Source organism: Danio aesculapii, chromosome 14 (assembly GCF_903798145.1).
Source record: "Danio aesculapii chromosome 14, fDanAes4.1, whole genome shotgun sequence".
Classification (NCBI taxonomy): Eukaryota; Metazoa; Chordata; class Actinopteri; order Cypriniformes; family Danionidae; genus Danio; species Danio aesculapii.
In genome coordinates, this window is record NC_079448.1 from 37,527,062 (window position 1) to 37,543,089 (window position 16,028).

The 16,028-nt window shown below is 32.7% G+C and overlaps 1 protein-coding gene across 1 annotated transcript in view; it reads right to left on the bottom strand.

Moving 5' to 3' along the window:
- Positions 1-12,605, bottom strand: part of srpx2 (sushi-repeat containing protein X-linked 2) — a 19,041-nt gene extending 6,436 nt beyond the window's left edge. Inside the window, exons 1-7 of the mRNA XM_056471880.1 lie at positions 12,390-12,605; positions 5,327-5,407; positions 5,056-5,247; positions 2,719-2,895; positions 2,041-2,164; positions 1,826-1,947; positions 720-899 (exon numbers count right to left, since the gene is read on the bottom strand). Coding sequence (XP_056327855.1) covers positions 720-899; positions 1,826-1,947; positions 2,041-2,164; positions 2,719-2,895; positions 5,056-5,247; positions 5,327-5,407; positions 12,390-12,459 — 946 coding nt within the window. The 5' untranslated portion in view covers positions 12,460-12,605. The remainder of the gene's footprint in view (positions 1-719; positions 900-1,825; positions 1,948-2,040; positions 2,165-2,718; positions 2,896-5,055; positions 5,248-5,326; positions 5,408-12,389) is intronic.
- Positions 12,606-16,028: the final 3,423 nt, after the last annotated feature.

Below are 16,028 nucleotides of genomic sequence, written 5' to 3' on the forward strand. Positions count from 1 at the left end.
CATCAACAAGGCATTTGCGCCCACAGAACTGCCGCTCACTGGATATTTTCTTTTTTTCGGACAATTTTCTGTAAACCTTAGAGATGGTTGTGTGTGAAAATCAGAAGTTTTTGAAATACTCAGACCAGCCCGTCTGGTACCAACAACCATGCCACATGCAAAGACACTTAAATCACCTTTCTTCCCTATTCTGATGCTCAGTTTGGGCTGCACCAGATCTCTTGACCCTGTCTACATGGCTAAATGCATCGAGTTGCAGCCATGTGATTGGCTGATCAGAAATTTGCGTTAACAAGCAGTTGGACAGAGGTACCTAATAAAGTGGCTGGTGAGTATATATCAGTATAAATATATGTAAACATTTGTTTATTTATTTTGTCTAAATCTGAACTTATCTTGTCAGACTATCTCATTTAACTCAAATATGGGGAGACAGCTAAAGGGTTAAAACATTAGTCTCTTAAATAATATGATTTAATATGATTCTTATTCTTATTTAATATGATTTCTATGTATATACAATTAAATTTGATGCAGAAAGCAAAATGTGATAAAGTATTTTGTTTAAAGTTTACCAGAAATAAATGAATAAATAAAATGATTACATGCATATATGAAATAATATAATACATAAAAATATTAAATATATTATAATTTTTTTTATAAATTGCTAATATTTAATAAATGAAAATAATAATAATAAAAAAGCACATACTCACATACACACTGAGCTGCTTCATCAGACCAGCTGCGGTTGAGCTGACAAACGCGTGTCACAAAACCGGTCCTTTCAAAGCCAGGATCACAGTGGTATTCACATATAGCCCCATAATTATTCCCATCAGATGAGCATGTCAGATAGCCATGCATCGGCGGCTTCAGCTTTGGACAGCGTCTCACTGAGAGAGAAAAAAACAGTTAAAGAAATGTAGACCATCAGACTGTGTATATAGAAGTACATTCAAAACTATTCTAGTCTTATTTTGATAATTTCAGCTGTAGTTAAAGCTCAACCAAAACATCAACCAAAAATCTATATTCTGTCAACATTAAATTGTATTTTATGATTATTAATATTATTAATAATATATATATATATATATATATATATATATATATATATATATATATATATATATATATATATATATATATATATATATATATATATATATATATATATATATATATATATATATATAGATATTAAAATTTGTCAATGGGGTTCAATATTTGTGTTTTCATTTAACCTTCGTCCATCCCTCCCAGCTTGGTGACCAAAGTGTTCCAGCATGAAATCCTCTCCCGATAAATATACAATATTTAAAAAAAACGTTTTCAGGTCAAAATGATCCAAGGAACAGGTTAGCGTTAAGAAAGTCTCAAGCGTTTGAAACAACATGAGTAAATGACAGGGTTTTCATTTGAGTAAAATTTTCTCTAAAGGTCCCATTTTTAGATGACAGATTTGAGTTTCTAAGATATAAACCTGATATAAACACCCAAAGCCTGCAGTTTGTCACTTCCGCATAAATAGATTTTTTTCATGTCACCTCATACTTTAGTTTTTAATCAACTTGACCAATCAAATGCTGTCTAGTATCTGACATGTCCCGCCCCCTTTAATACACTTCTCATTTGTTTTTTATTTAATGCGCTTAAGCTCAACCACTCTCACTGGAAGAGCTGTGAGAAAAAACAAAACGCTATTGGCTGTTTTTTTTTTTAAAGGGGAGGATCAACTTTGTGTCCCATCCTCTCTTCATGTTTCAGTTGAGATTACATCAAATTTCGCATAATAATAACAATTCTATACTGGTTTTACCTTCAACGTGGACTGTAAACTTGCAGGTCGCCATGTTGCCAGCCTGGTCATAGGCTTTATATCGAACCACATGTGTTCCTTCAGGAAAGTCAGATCCCGACTCTGGTCCATTCCGCAAAACCCTAATGAGAGATTACAAAAAGGTCATTTACGGCAGGCAACTTGGTATCTTTGAAAAGAACTGGGATGTCTTGCATAAACTGTGATCCACATACCGTAATGCTCGATCAGCTGTATCTTTAGCTACAGGACGATCCCAGGAAACCATGACGGTTAGTTTTCCTGGTTCTGCTACCTTCTCTCTGGACAAAGGACATTTCAGTTTGGGAGGGTCATAATCTGAAACGGTACATATTTAATGAAATGTTACATTCTGATTTATTGAAAATGTGTGTAAATAATTGCATTGGCATGTGAAACCTGAAATCGGTGAGTTGTTTTGACAGTGTATGTGTAGTGTAAACTGAATAAGAGGCATATTCTGTGTTTTCTCTCACATGTGTATATTACGTGACAGAGATTGATTTGCTTCATAAGATCTCAAAGTATCATCAGGAGCCACAGATATTCATTTTGTTTAGCCTGTATATGTTTTTTTTGACTCTCAAAGTGCTGGTAGCCATTAAATGATTATTTTTTATTATTAATTACTTAATTAATTTATTATTATTATTATTATTTTGTTTTTTAATGAATTGCCAAGGACTGCAATTTCAGTCAAAATCAGAGTTCTTCAGAAAAAAAAATCGCCAACTCTTAATTTTTGGCTGAAATATTTATATAACTTTTGACGTTGAGAATAGTTGCTTCAGAAAATCTAATTAAGGCTTGGTTTTTTTTTCCACAAATTTTGTAAATCTAGATTAATCTGCAATTAGATGACTGTACTCTACCTGCACATGTGGGTTCTGTGCCGCTCCACTTTCCATCTTCTTGGCACAAGCGGTAGCGATCTCCCTCAATCTGATAACCTTCGTCGCAGGTGTAGTCACACCTGGAGTCCACCACAAAATCCCGATTACAACTGTACATACCGTGGTCAATCACAGACAGTACCTGGCAACGTATCCCTGAGAGATTCAGACAAAATATAAACACAACACATGCAGAGTTCAGGTCTAGAACACTGCAGCAGCTGCTTAATTCATGCTTCGCTCAGAATCAAAGGATTATGTGGGGGATTTTATAATTGCAGGTACATTTGGTGTCCAAAGTCATTTTTTTTCTGTGTGAAGTGAGCCTTGTCATGTCCATTACAGGTTATAACAATATAGAGATCCCACTTTATATAAAGTGAAGTTAACTATTAGGTACTTAAATCAAAAAATAAACACAATGGTGGACTACAGGTAGTGTTAGAGACAGGTTTAGTGGTTTGGGTAGGTTTAAGGGTGGGTTAAGGTAAGGTAAGGTAAGGGATGGTGTTGTAATTATAAATGTAATTTAATCAAACATAAGTACAATGTAAACATGTATTTACACAATAAGTACATTGTAACAAATTACTGATTTAAGTGTAATTACACATTTAGTTAAAGCCACTTAATATAACAGGGTTTCTGTGGAGTCTTAAAATGTCTTAAATCTCAAAATCCAAATTTTAGGCATTAAAAAGTCTTACATTTACTGAAATATTGTGTTGTAGGTCTTAAATCTTTATTAAACAGGTCGTAATTTTTCTTAGTTCATGTATTGCTATTCATTATTTACCATGGTTTAATTATTGTCTTTACAATAACATTTGTTTAAAAGTTCTCCATGTATTTACTGCCGAGGACACCAACCTGGACAAATTGTTGTGCATAGATTTAGTTTATTATAGTTTTAAAATCTTTTTAAACATTTGTTTATTTATTTATTTTTTTTTTTTAAAGAAAGTTTATGTTGAAAAAAGTGTATGGATACAAGTAGAGCTTGCTTGTTTTTACACAATATTTAAACAATTTTGGTTAGAAATAAAATCTTTTTTTTATTATTATTATTGTTAATGTATTATTAATGTCATTTGAAAAATTCCTTAGCCTTTAGCCATTTGAGTCAAACATTTCATTCATAATGGTCTTAAAAATGTCTTTAAAAGTCCTAAATTTAACTTTGTGACACCTGCAGAAACCCTGTATAAAGTGGGACCCGATATAATTTTTTTCTGCAATTTTTCTGTGTGTTAAATAGACAAAAAATAATTCGGTGTTGTCTGAATTAGTTTGTTTTTGTCTGTTGTGTATTATTGTGTTATTGGTGAATCTGAATCTAAATATTTAATTATACTTTTCTTTTGGAAAGATTTCATGCATTTCATTTCATTTTAAAAAAGCCCTAAAGAGTCATTTTTCATTATTCTACAACATTATGTATATTAGGGCTGCACAATATATCATTTGAGCATCAGTATTGCAATATGTGCATCTACAATATTCACATTGCAGGATATGCAACATTGAGCTTGGATTATAGTCGATCAGAATCCAAAGATGGAATTTAACCACAATATAGTGAAAGTTTCAAATGTTGATGTGTTTTTAGAGCATTTGTGGGCATTTTACGAGATTGAAGCAATGTAAGAGAACATAAAGAGCATAAAGAAGTTTAATAAAGATACATTTTATTGAATTATTTATAGATTTTTACATTTGCTTATTCAATTTCTGTACCAGAATACTGTTAGACTCTCCCCAGAAAGCCAGAAAGCACTGTTTATTTCACTTTAACATTTGCTCCATTGTGTTTATTTATGACTGTAGTTTGTTTATTATATGTATATGATAAATTACATAGAATATATTTATATTTTACTCCTATACAAAATCATCCCAATCAATCTAAAGTAATGACTTCCCAAATAGAGCTTTTTTTATCTGGTGAAGTCATCTGGTGAAATTCTGGTATTTATAATAGCAATATATATTGCAGGGAATAAAAAATATCGCAATGTCAAATTTTTCCAATATCGTGCAGCCCTAATATATATTATATGTTCCTCATTGATCTAAGATCCAATGTTTGCATTCACTGAGAAAATATTTTGATCTAAAGATAAGCATCAAAAGTGGGTTATTTAAGAGTTTGTTGTTTTTTGTTCCTTGTTACACCAAGGAAGAGTAACAACATTGACGGTACGTAACAAATTTAGTTAATTTTTCCAATTTGTTTTACTTGAAATGCAAAATCTCCAATTATCGAATCACCCTCATGAATTATTAATTGTTATGCCACCTTTTAAGTAGACTTACTTCGACAGAGAGCACTTCCAGACCAGCGGCGGTTTGGCATGCACTGCACTGATGATCGTCCCAGCCGTTTATATCCACGATCACAGGACAGCATGCAGCGAGTACCAAGTGTGCTGTGGTGGCGTCCACCTTGAGGTGACGTACAGGACACTTCCCCGCTGGTAAGCTTGAGTCTATGACACCACTGCGGATCTGCCAGACAAATGGGTTTAATGTAAGTGTAGACTTCGCTTTTAGACATACTGTAGGTAGTATTTGTGAGCCTACTTACGTTTGTAGTCCAACTGAGGGGTGTGGTAAATCTCATCCTCATGCACAACTTCATTGGTGTCATGATAAGTAAATGTTGAGCCTGAAAGCAAATGTTTATTGAGGCTTTTAATAAGATGTATTATTTGTGAACTATTACATTATCTCTTATTTATTAGATTATTTCTTATGCTTGTTTTTTTTTCCATATATTTCCAGTATGCATTTGAAATTCGAATTTTAGTAATTTTGTTGTGATTTTCATTGCATTCAAAGCTTTTAAACTTATGTTTGATAGCACTTTATAATATGGCACATTTAATAACATAAACAGTACAAGTATTACAGTATTTGTTCATGTTAATGAAAAATACAGTTAGTTATTGTTAGTTCATGTTAACTCACAGTGCATTAACTAATGTTAGCAATCATGGTGTCACCGAGTCAAATTTAAGACTTTAAGACAATTTTAAGACCATTATGAATGAAATTTTAGACTCATAAAGGGCTAAAGGCTAAGGAATATCTCAAATGACATTAATAATACATTAACAATAAAAAAATAAATATTTTAGATTTTATTTCTTAGCAAACTATTTTAAATATTGTGTAAAAACAAGCAAGCTCTACTTGTATCAATACACTTTTTTTTCTAACATAAACATTCTTTAAAATAATAAAAAATGAACAAATGTTTTAAAAACTATAATAACTAAATCTCTGCACAACAATCTTTCCAGGTCTGTGTCCTCAGCAGTAAATACATGGAGAACTTTTAAACAAATGTTTTTGTGAGGACAATAATTCAACCATTTTGATAAATAGAGTTAAAAATGACCTTTTAAATAAAAAGTTTAAAGTTTTATTGGTGATTGTATAGGTTTTGGCCAGATTGAGTAGCAATACATGAACAAAGAAAAATAAAGACCTGTTTAATAAAGATTTAAGACCTACAACACAATATTTCAGTAAATGTAAGACTGTTAAGGCCTAAAATTTAGATTTTGAAATTTAAGACTTTTTAAGACCCTGTATTAAGAAATTCCGTAACACTTTATTATAAGGGTCCAAAAGAATGCATTAAGTGTTAATTAATTATTAATTTATTTACAATTAGGCATTAGTTAAAAACGAAGGCACTAATAACTATGGTTAACTAAACGTTTTAAGCGTCCCGAATTATGTGTTAACATTAAAATAACTTTAACTTTGGGACATAAGGTTAAACTGTGTTTATTACACTGTTTTAGCTGTATATAATTCCAAACCAGCAGTAATTAAACATAATTAGTAGCTTGTTGTTCAGTTAACTTACACGATGAATCAAAGAAATTTATATATGGCTTATCAAATTGTAAATAATTGTTAAAATGCCTTTATGTTCAGTTAATCATTAATTATGGTTGCTCATGCTTAACTGATGCATAATTGTGAACAAGTTATCCATGATTTACAAGTTTAACTAAGCTTAATGCATAATTCGGGACCCTTAAAACGTTTAGTTAACCATTAATTACTAGTGCTTATGTTTTTAACTAATGCTTAATTGTAAACAAGTTAAACATTAATTAATGCTTATTTATTTATTTATTAAATAAAAATATTTTATAAAATAAATTATTTTATACACTATTGTATTATTTCTTAATGCTCATAATGCTTTATCCCATATTTCCAGTTTATAGTTTAACTTTAAACATTTTAACCCTAAAAAATCTTTCAGTGAACAATCCACTGGATTGGCTGAACACACATGAGTAATCTTTATTAGGGCTGCACGATATTGAAAAAATTTGACATTGCGATATTTTTATTCCCTGCAATATATATTGCGATATAAATACCAGAATTTCACCAGATGACTTAAAAAGCTCTATTTGGGAAGTCATTTCTTTAGATTGATTGGGATGATTTTGTATAGGAGTAAAATATAAATATATTCTATGTAATTTATCATATACATATAATAAACAAACTACAGTCATAAATAAACACAATGGAGCAAATGTTAAAGTGAAATAAACAGTGCATTCTGGTTTTCTAAGGAGAGTCTAACAGTATTCAGGTACAGAAATTGAATAAGCAAATGTAAAAGAGCATTGCATCGTCTTCATCATATAAATAATTCAATAAAATGTATCTTTATTAAGCTTCTTTATGCTCTTTATGTTCTTGTAAAATGCTTCAAACTCTTAAAATGCTCACAAATGCCCTAAAAACACATCAACATTTGAAACTTTCACTTTATAATGGTTAAATTCTGCAGTGTCTTTCCACAAATCTCTTGTGTTTTGACCTTTGGATTCTGATCAACTATAATCCCAGCTCAACGTTGCATATCCTAAAATGTGACTACTGCAGATGCACATATTGCGATATCGATGCTAAAACGATAAATTGTGCAGCCCTAATCTATTATATAAAGCGATGGAGGAAAACAATAAGAGGCCACTTAAAAACTCATTGTTTTTTAAGATTTATTTAGGTATGGTTTGAGTAAATTGTTAATGTTGGTTTTAATCAAAAATGTTAATAACATTTCGTCCAAATTTCAATTATTTTTTTGCTTTAATTTGACTTTGTTTAGAAATGACAAATGATATTTGGTGTTTTTAATTCACAATGCATAAAGTCATTCCATTAAATATTTTCCCTGTTTAGAAAATCTGGTCCTAGATTTCAAATAAATGATGCACAACTTCATCACTGTCATGAGGATAAAACCCTGAACCTGAAAGCCAATATTTGGGCTTTGATCTCATATAAGTCCTCTAAAGTGATCTTCTAAAAGTTTGGCAGGCAGATCACAGCAGCAAATCAGCTGCCTCATCAGTGTCCTGCGGCCTCAGCCATAGAGAAAAAGATCCCCGACCACCCTTGTTGATGTTTCCATGAAGCACAACCACCATCATCATTCTTTCCAATCACACACTTTTTTATTCTGGTTTCACATGTGTAGACGTTTTTGAGGAAACTTTTCAGTCTATCAAAGTGAGTGTTGCCTATAAAAAACCTTTATTTGAGGGGAAAATATACTGAGAAGTTTGTTAATGGAAACATAAAAAGCTGAGTACTGTACAGTGCGTCACCTGAAACCTAGGACAGAACTTGTTTCAGCAAATGCCAAAAACACATCTGCCAAAAGTTGCAGCTCTCTGCACACACACACAAAAATTAAGATCCAGCCAAGTCAGGGTTTGCACGTCCATGTTTACTGGATTAGGATCTTTGAAAACAGAGATTTATAGAGAATGTCTAACCAGCATGAGTAGAGTGTCTATAGAAGACATGCACTCAATGGCCACTTTATTAGGTACACCTGTCCAACTGCTTGTTAACACAAATTTTTGCCAATCACATCACAGAAACTCAATGCATGTAGACATGGTCAAGACAATCTGCTGCAGCTCAAACCGAGCATCAGAATGGGGGAAAAAGGTGATTTAAGTGACTAAATGTATCATGGATGCTGGTGCCAGATGGGCTCGGAGTAGTTCAGAAACTGCTGTTCTACTGGGATTTTCACGCAAAACCATTTCTAGGGTTTACAGAGAATGGCCTGAAAATGAGAAAATATCCAGTAAGCGGCAGTTCTGTGGCCACAAATGCATTGTTGATGCCAGAGGTCAGAGGACAATGGCCAGACTGGTTCCAGCTGATATAAAAGCAACAGTCGAAGAGCATCTCTGAACGCACAATACGTCCAACCTTGAGGCGGATGGGCTACAGCAGCAGAAGACCACACCGGGTGCCATTCCTGTCAGCTAAGAACAGGAAACTGAGGCTACAGTTTACACAGGCTCACCAAAGTTGGACAATAAAAGATTGTAAAAAACATTGCCTGGTCTGAGTCTCGATTTCTGCTGCGACATTCAGATTGTAGGGTCAGAAGCCTACAGCCTACCTGAGTATTGTTGCTGACCATTTCCATCCCTTTATGACCACAGTGTACTCATCTTCTGATGGCTACTTTCAGCAGGATAACGCACCATGTTTTAAAGCATGAACCATTTCAAACTGGTTTCTTGAACATGACAATGAGTTCACTTTACTCAAATGTCCTCAACAGTCACCAGATCTCAATCTGATAGAGCACCTTTGGGATGTGGTGGAATGGGAGATTCACATCATGGATGTGCAGCCGACCTTTTTGAATGTGTATCCACGAAGGATAGAAGCAGATCTTGAGGCAAAAAGGGGTCAAACCTGGAACTAGTAAGGTGTACCTAATAAAGTGGCCGGTGATTGTACAGTATTTTATAGTACAGGGTGGGCCATTTATATGGATACACCTTTATAAAATGGGAATGGTTGGTGATATTAACGTCCTGTTTGTGCCACATTAGTATATGTGAGGGGGCAAACTTTTCAAGATGGGTGGTGACCATGGTGACCATTGTTTTTTTTCAATAGGAAGAGGGTCAAACTAATTGGGAATTTCACAAGAAAAACAATAGTGTACTTGGTTTTAACGTAACTTTATTCTTTCATGAGTTATTTACAAGTTTCTGACCACTTATAAAATGTGTTTAATGTGCTGCCCGTTGTGTTGGATTGTCAATGCAACCCTCTTCTCCCACTCTTCACACACTGATAGCAAAACTGCAGGAGAAATGCCAGCATAGGCTTCCAGTATCTGTAGTTTTGGTGCTGCACATCTTGTATCGTCACACCATAGACAATTGCCATCAGATGACCCCAAAGATAAAGGTTTAAGGGGGTCAGATTAAGAGACCTTGGGAGTCCTTCAACTGGCCCACGACGACCAATCCACTTTTCAGGAAACTGTTCATCTAGAAACGCTCAGACCTGACACCCATAATGTGGTGGTGCACCATCTTGCTGGAAAACCTCAGGGAACGTGCCAGCTTCAGTGCATAAAGAGGGAAACACATAATCATGTAGCAATTTCAAATATCCAGTGGCCTTGAGGTTTCCATTGAAGAAGAATGGCTTCACTATCTTTGTTGTCTATAGTGTGAAGATTCAAGATGTGCAGCACCTGAAACTACAGATACTGGAAGCCTGTGCTGGCATTTCTCCTGCGGTGTTGCTATCAGTGTGTGAAGAGTGGGAGAAGAGGGTTGCATTGACAATCCAACACAATGGGCAGCACATTGAACACATTTTATAAGTGGTCAGAAACTTGTAAATAACTCATGAAAGAATAAAGTTACGTTAAAACCAAGCACACCATTGTTTTTCTTGTGAAATTTCCAATGAGTTTGATGTGTCAAATGACCCTCTTCCTATTGAAAAAAACAAAAGTTGGATCCAAGATGGCCGACTTCAAAATGGCCACCATGATCACCACCCATCTTGAAAAGTTTGCCCCCTCACATCTTCTAATGTGCCACAAACAGGACGTTAATATCACCAACCATTCCCATTTTATTAGGTGTATAAATGGCTCACCCTGTAGTAATCTTTATACACTATTACATTATTTCATTCTAAATCTATGGGATTCTTTTATTTTCCCTAGTCTAGAAATCCTATTGGCATATCAGTTTAATTTAATTTAGTTTAATCGTTAATTTGGTCATTTTCTTTATTTTAACTTAATTCTTCACTATAATATTATATTTCAGCTATTCTCTGTGTCTGGAATTATTAGGTTTAGATTTGAGTACAATTTGTATCTGAATTGTTTTGTTTTCATGTAGACAAAGCTTCTTTTCAGATTATCAATGATTGTGACAGCCCTGAACAAAAAGTACCTATCTTTTTAGGAATGATTATCAGTTATTGAGCTGACCACCTGTCTAGGGTGTTTCTTTCGGCTTTTAAACACTATCAAATGAGAACTCGCTGTTTTCTTGTTCAGTTGTAAGAAAACGAGACAAGTCTGAGCAACAGGAGAACTGAATCTTCGCCAAATGATGCATATGCAAAGAGGATAACCGTATGCAATGATGCTGCCAGGCCTTGAGGGATCTCATTTTAAACATCCATCCATTCAGTTGCTAAACTGCTTGTCCAATCTATGGTTGCAGGGATCCTGGAGTACATCCCAGCCTATAGAGCCCGAAGACATGTAAACTTCCTGGACAGATGGCCAGATTTTAAGTACATTCTTTTTAAATGTATAAATGCTGAAATCATCCTCAAAGCGACTGACTGCAGCTGTCTAGAGTCTATAAAGTTGTAACATACCAAGACTTTGACTCAACGTTTGTCAATACCCAGACTGCTTTACACTACCTGGAAAACATTATGATGCAGTTTCCTCAAGGGAACTCTTTCCAGTTTGTGTGAAGGGAAAAATGTTGTTCTCATTTATTTGAACTATTTGCAACTGTGCAGAAGCCAAACCAATTTTAATCAGGTAAATATGTAAGACATGCAAACTCTGACAATAAATATTTGGGATAAACCCATTTGTTTTGGCTAATCAGTTGACTCTCATGGCATATTGATTCGTATTTTAATTATTATTATTATTATTATTATTATTCTGTCATGTTTCGCCTCTGGAGTGGTCGACCCAAAGGTCGCACAAGCCTAAAGTTCTTCCTTTAAAAGGCCAAATTAGGTCTCTTTCTTTCACTCAGTCATTTTCTGGGTCACTGGGTTGTAATTACAAGACAGTATAGACATCATACATCAGTCAGCATGTTAATAATATGTTTCTGTTAACATTAAACGCCTAATGGACGAAGCTAAGATGATGTTTATGTCTGTATTTTTGTTAAAACTGCTTATTTGGCCAAACGCACATCACTAATTCCTCTGAAGTGTGAATCATTTATCAATCCAAATCATCTAAGATAAACTTGAGAGTGATTTAATGACATTGAGAAAAGGATATATAAAACATAATTAAGAGCCAGAAGTTTAAACGCTATTTCGTCTGAGTTTTTAGTTTCATACAATTCCTAAAAAATCCAAAATAAAACCTACATTTCTCCGCTAAGACACCGATAGTCCATAACCACATAATGCTAAAGTAAACAAAATCACAGCTGTTTTTCATATTAAGCATGAAGGAAAAGAAGAGCGAATCTAAAAGCTCGTGTAAAATACAGTTCTACATAATTCAATTCAGCGTGGATATAAAGAATGAGAATTTAAAGATGTCTTACCCTCAGTGTTATCACCCAGAGTCTGATAAATGATGAACAACTCAACAAAAAGAATAATACATTTGATCATTGTGTTGGATGCCAGCGGAAATTGATATAAATGTTAATATAAAAACTTAACCTAAGATAAATTCAGATATTTCCAAAGTAATCGTTCAGATAACTAACTCTGACAGAGTAGTTAAAGCAGTGAATCCCACGCAGTAAAACCTTCAAATGCGAGTGGAGTGGAGTCTGCACAGATTTCTTCCACTAGTCGGATTTGCAGCTCTTCTAGTGTTATTACGCAGCAGGACGGATGATGGCGCTGCTGCACTATGATTGTTTACTTAAGATTTGGATTTTAAATGATCCCAAACAAGTTTGTAAGTGCTTGGTAATGACTGAATAAGTTCAGCGTGTTTCCCATGCTGTCCACAAGACAAATAAGTGAACTGTATATCCAACATTATAACTAAAAACACCAAGATGCTGAGCTATGTTATACATATATATACACATTCATATACACATACATACATACATACATACATACATATATATATATATATATATATATATATATATATATATATATATATATATATATATATATATATATACACACATATACATATATACACATATATATTCATATACACACACACACACACACACGTATATATATATATATATATATATATATATATATATATATATATATATATATATATATATATATATATATATATATATATATATATATATAATATACATACAAATATACATACATACATACATACATACATACATACATACATACATACATACAGGGGCAGACTTAGTGAATTGGGGGCCCTAGCATTGAAACTCAAAACTCTATATAATGTTTTAAGTGGAACATTCATCCAAAATTAAATGCAAATATTACACAAATAAAAAAACAAGTATATTGTATGCACATTATATGCACAGTTAATTAGCCATATTTGTAATTAGTTACAAATTTGCATGTATAGTACGAAAGAGGCCCTTGGTTTTGAAAAAAGTAATAATGTTAAAATCTTAATGGTTATAGGCAGATTTTACAACATATGATACAAAATTCATAAAAGAGATGTATAATTAATTTAGCAGAACTTAGAACTGGTTGGGACCCCCTAATATTATATATATATATATATATATATATATATATATATATATATATATATATATATATATATATATATATATATATATTATAGTACTGTGTTGTAATTTATTTATTTATATCAGTGCCATCTGAAATGATCTTTTCTATCTTTTTCTTGCCATGGTAAAAATGTAAACTAGTTAACAGATAAACTTGTTGTGGGATATCTTTAGATTTGATATTTCTGTATGTCTCATCGCCTCCACAGTACCTTAATAATTGTTATTATTATAGTTATTTAAATGAATTGGACACATTTCAAATATCATTATGACTTATAACCTTAATTTTAATTGTCAGTAATCACATATTCAAGCTGCTTGTATAGGTCCAGTATACAGTAGCTGCGTGCAATTTCGAATGCAGCCATCCTGGCACTTCTTGTTCCATAGAAAACATTTAATAAATGAGCCCAGTGTTTGCACATTATTCATTGTGTGAGAAGTGTGTCAATATTTGTAAAAGATCTTTTGAGTATTTAGTAGAATTCTTCCTTTAGGCATAATATTCCATTCGGTGCACTTTGAATATTGTACACTAGCCTGCCGTATGAGTTTCAGTGCTCCATTTGAGACCTAGTCATTGGTAGCTGCCCACTGGTGTAAATGTGTGACCTAGATATTTGTGGCCAGTAAATTTGAAAATTGGAAATAACTTTTGTAAAAAATATTATAGACCAAAAATATGCAGTATGCTAGAACATACTGCATATGCTAAAAGTTAGACGTTTGACATTTATTAGACATTCAGTTTCAAACCAGTTAAATTCTTTGCTCCTGTTATAGTTTGAGCCAAAAATATGTCAGATAGACATAAATATGGGGCCTAAAAAAAATTAACCATACGAATGAGTTAAACAATTCAACCATATGAAATTATAAAATAAGACCAGTGCCAAAATGTTCAGAAAAACATCCTGGCTATTGCACAAGACGCTGTGTTTGAAATTAGCACTTTATTTATTTTATCATATTTTAAAAATTACTTTTAATGTAAAATTGGTAAAAGTCAATTCAACTCTGACACCATTTGAGGTAAAATATTAAATCAACTGTAAAATTGTCTAAATATTATTCACTATGATGCACAAGCTTTGTTTTTTTTACAGTTATGCCTTTGTTGATTTTGTATACAGTAATGAATCCATATTTCAGTATATTGGATACACTGTAAATATTTTAATTAAACTCTGACACCGTTTGAGATAAAATATTTAAATCAACTGTAAATTTATGTCTTATTTATGTCTATCTGACATCTTTTTGGCTCAATCTATAACAGGAGCAAAGAATTTAATTGGTTTGAAACTGAATGTCAAACTAACTTCACCTCTGTCTAGAGTATTACTTGACACTAACAGGAATTCTGAATGCAAGTTTTTGAAATGCAATTTTTTGGAAGATGAGGATTGCAGGATGAGGGTTAATTTAGTTGTGTTAACAATAAACAGTAGTATTATTATGTAAACATGTCATGTTTCTGTTCCTCCTAGCAATTACTTTTCACAACGTTGCATTTTGCTACTGCTCTGTATACCATACCTCACGAAAATGTCCATGCTTTCATATAAACATATTTACCAATGCTTTGTTTTTGTTGTCCGATTGATCAGTTTACAAGCCTATAGATCAGGGGTGCCCAATTTTTTTCTTATGAAGGGCCAAATTCCAAGCTTGATTGATAGCTGTAGTCCAAAAGTTATTATAGCATACTGTAATACATTAAAGTTGCCATGGGCAATTTCCTAATTTATTTCATAAAATTAAAAAAAAATGTTTTAACCATATTTACTAATGCATTGAACTTTTTTTGAAAATGTTTATTATTTTAACTAACTTATTATAATAAAACCATAAACAAAATTCAATTTATAAAACAATGGAGTTCAATGCTGAATACAGTCATGCTGAGCCTGCCTTTGCCTTAATTTGCTTGCTGATGTCTTCTGCTTTGTCTCCTATTCATGACTGTATGTACATTTTTAAAAAAAATTATTAAATTGAATTAAATTTAATTGAAACATTTAATTTCAGTTTGCATTGTAGTTCAACAATCAAACAAACAAACAAACAAACAAACAAAAGGATACAAATGATACAAAGGGCCAACTAGTTTGGGCATATCTGCTATAGATAGACCGACTTACTAGTGTAGCAAAGACATGGGTGATTTGAGGTTACCATTTATTTAGTTAAGTCATGTCAATATTCACAATAACGTAAATAAAAACCATTTAGACTGTTTTCTTATGAATACATATATTTAATGTGGCAAAGACACTGCAATATTGAGCAGAACCCCATTTTATTTGGTCAATTTTGTTTTACATTTACGTTTTTGTTGTTTATATAATGTCTAAATAAATTCCGAGCCAGTTAAAGTGTATCGGTATTTTATAAGAAATGACTTTACCGACCCGCCGATTAGCCAAGCAGCGAGTGTCTGTCTCTTTAATAGGCGAATTA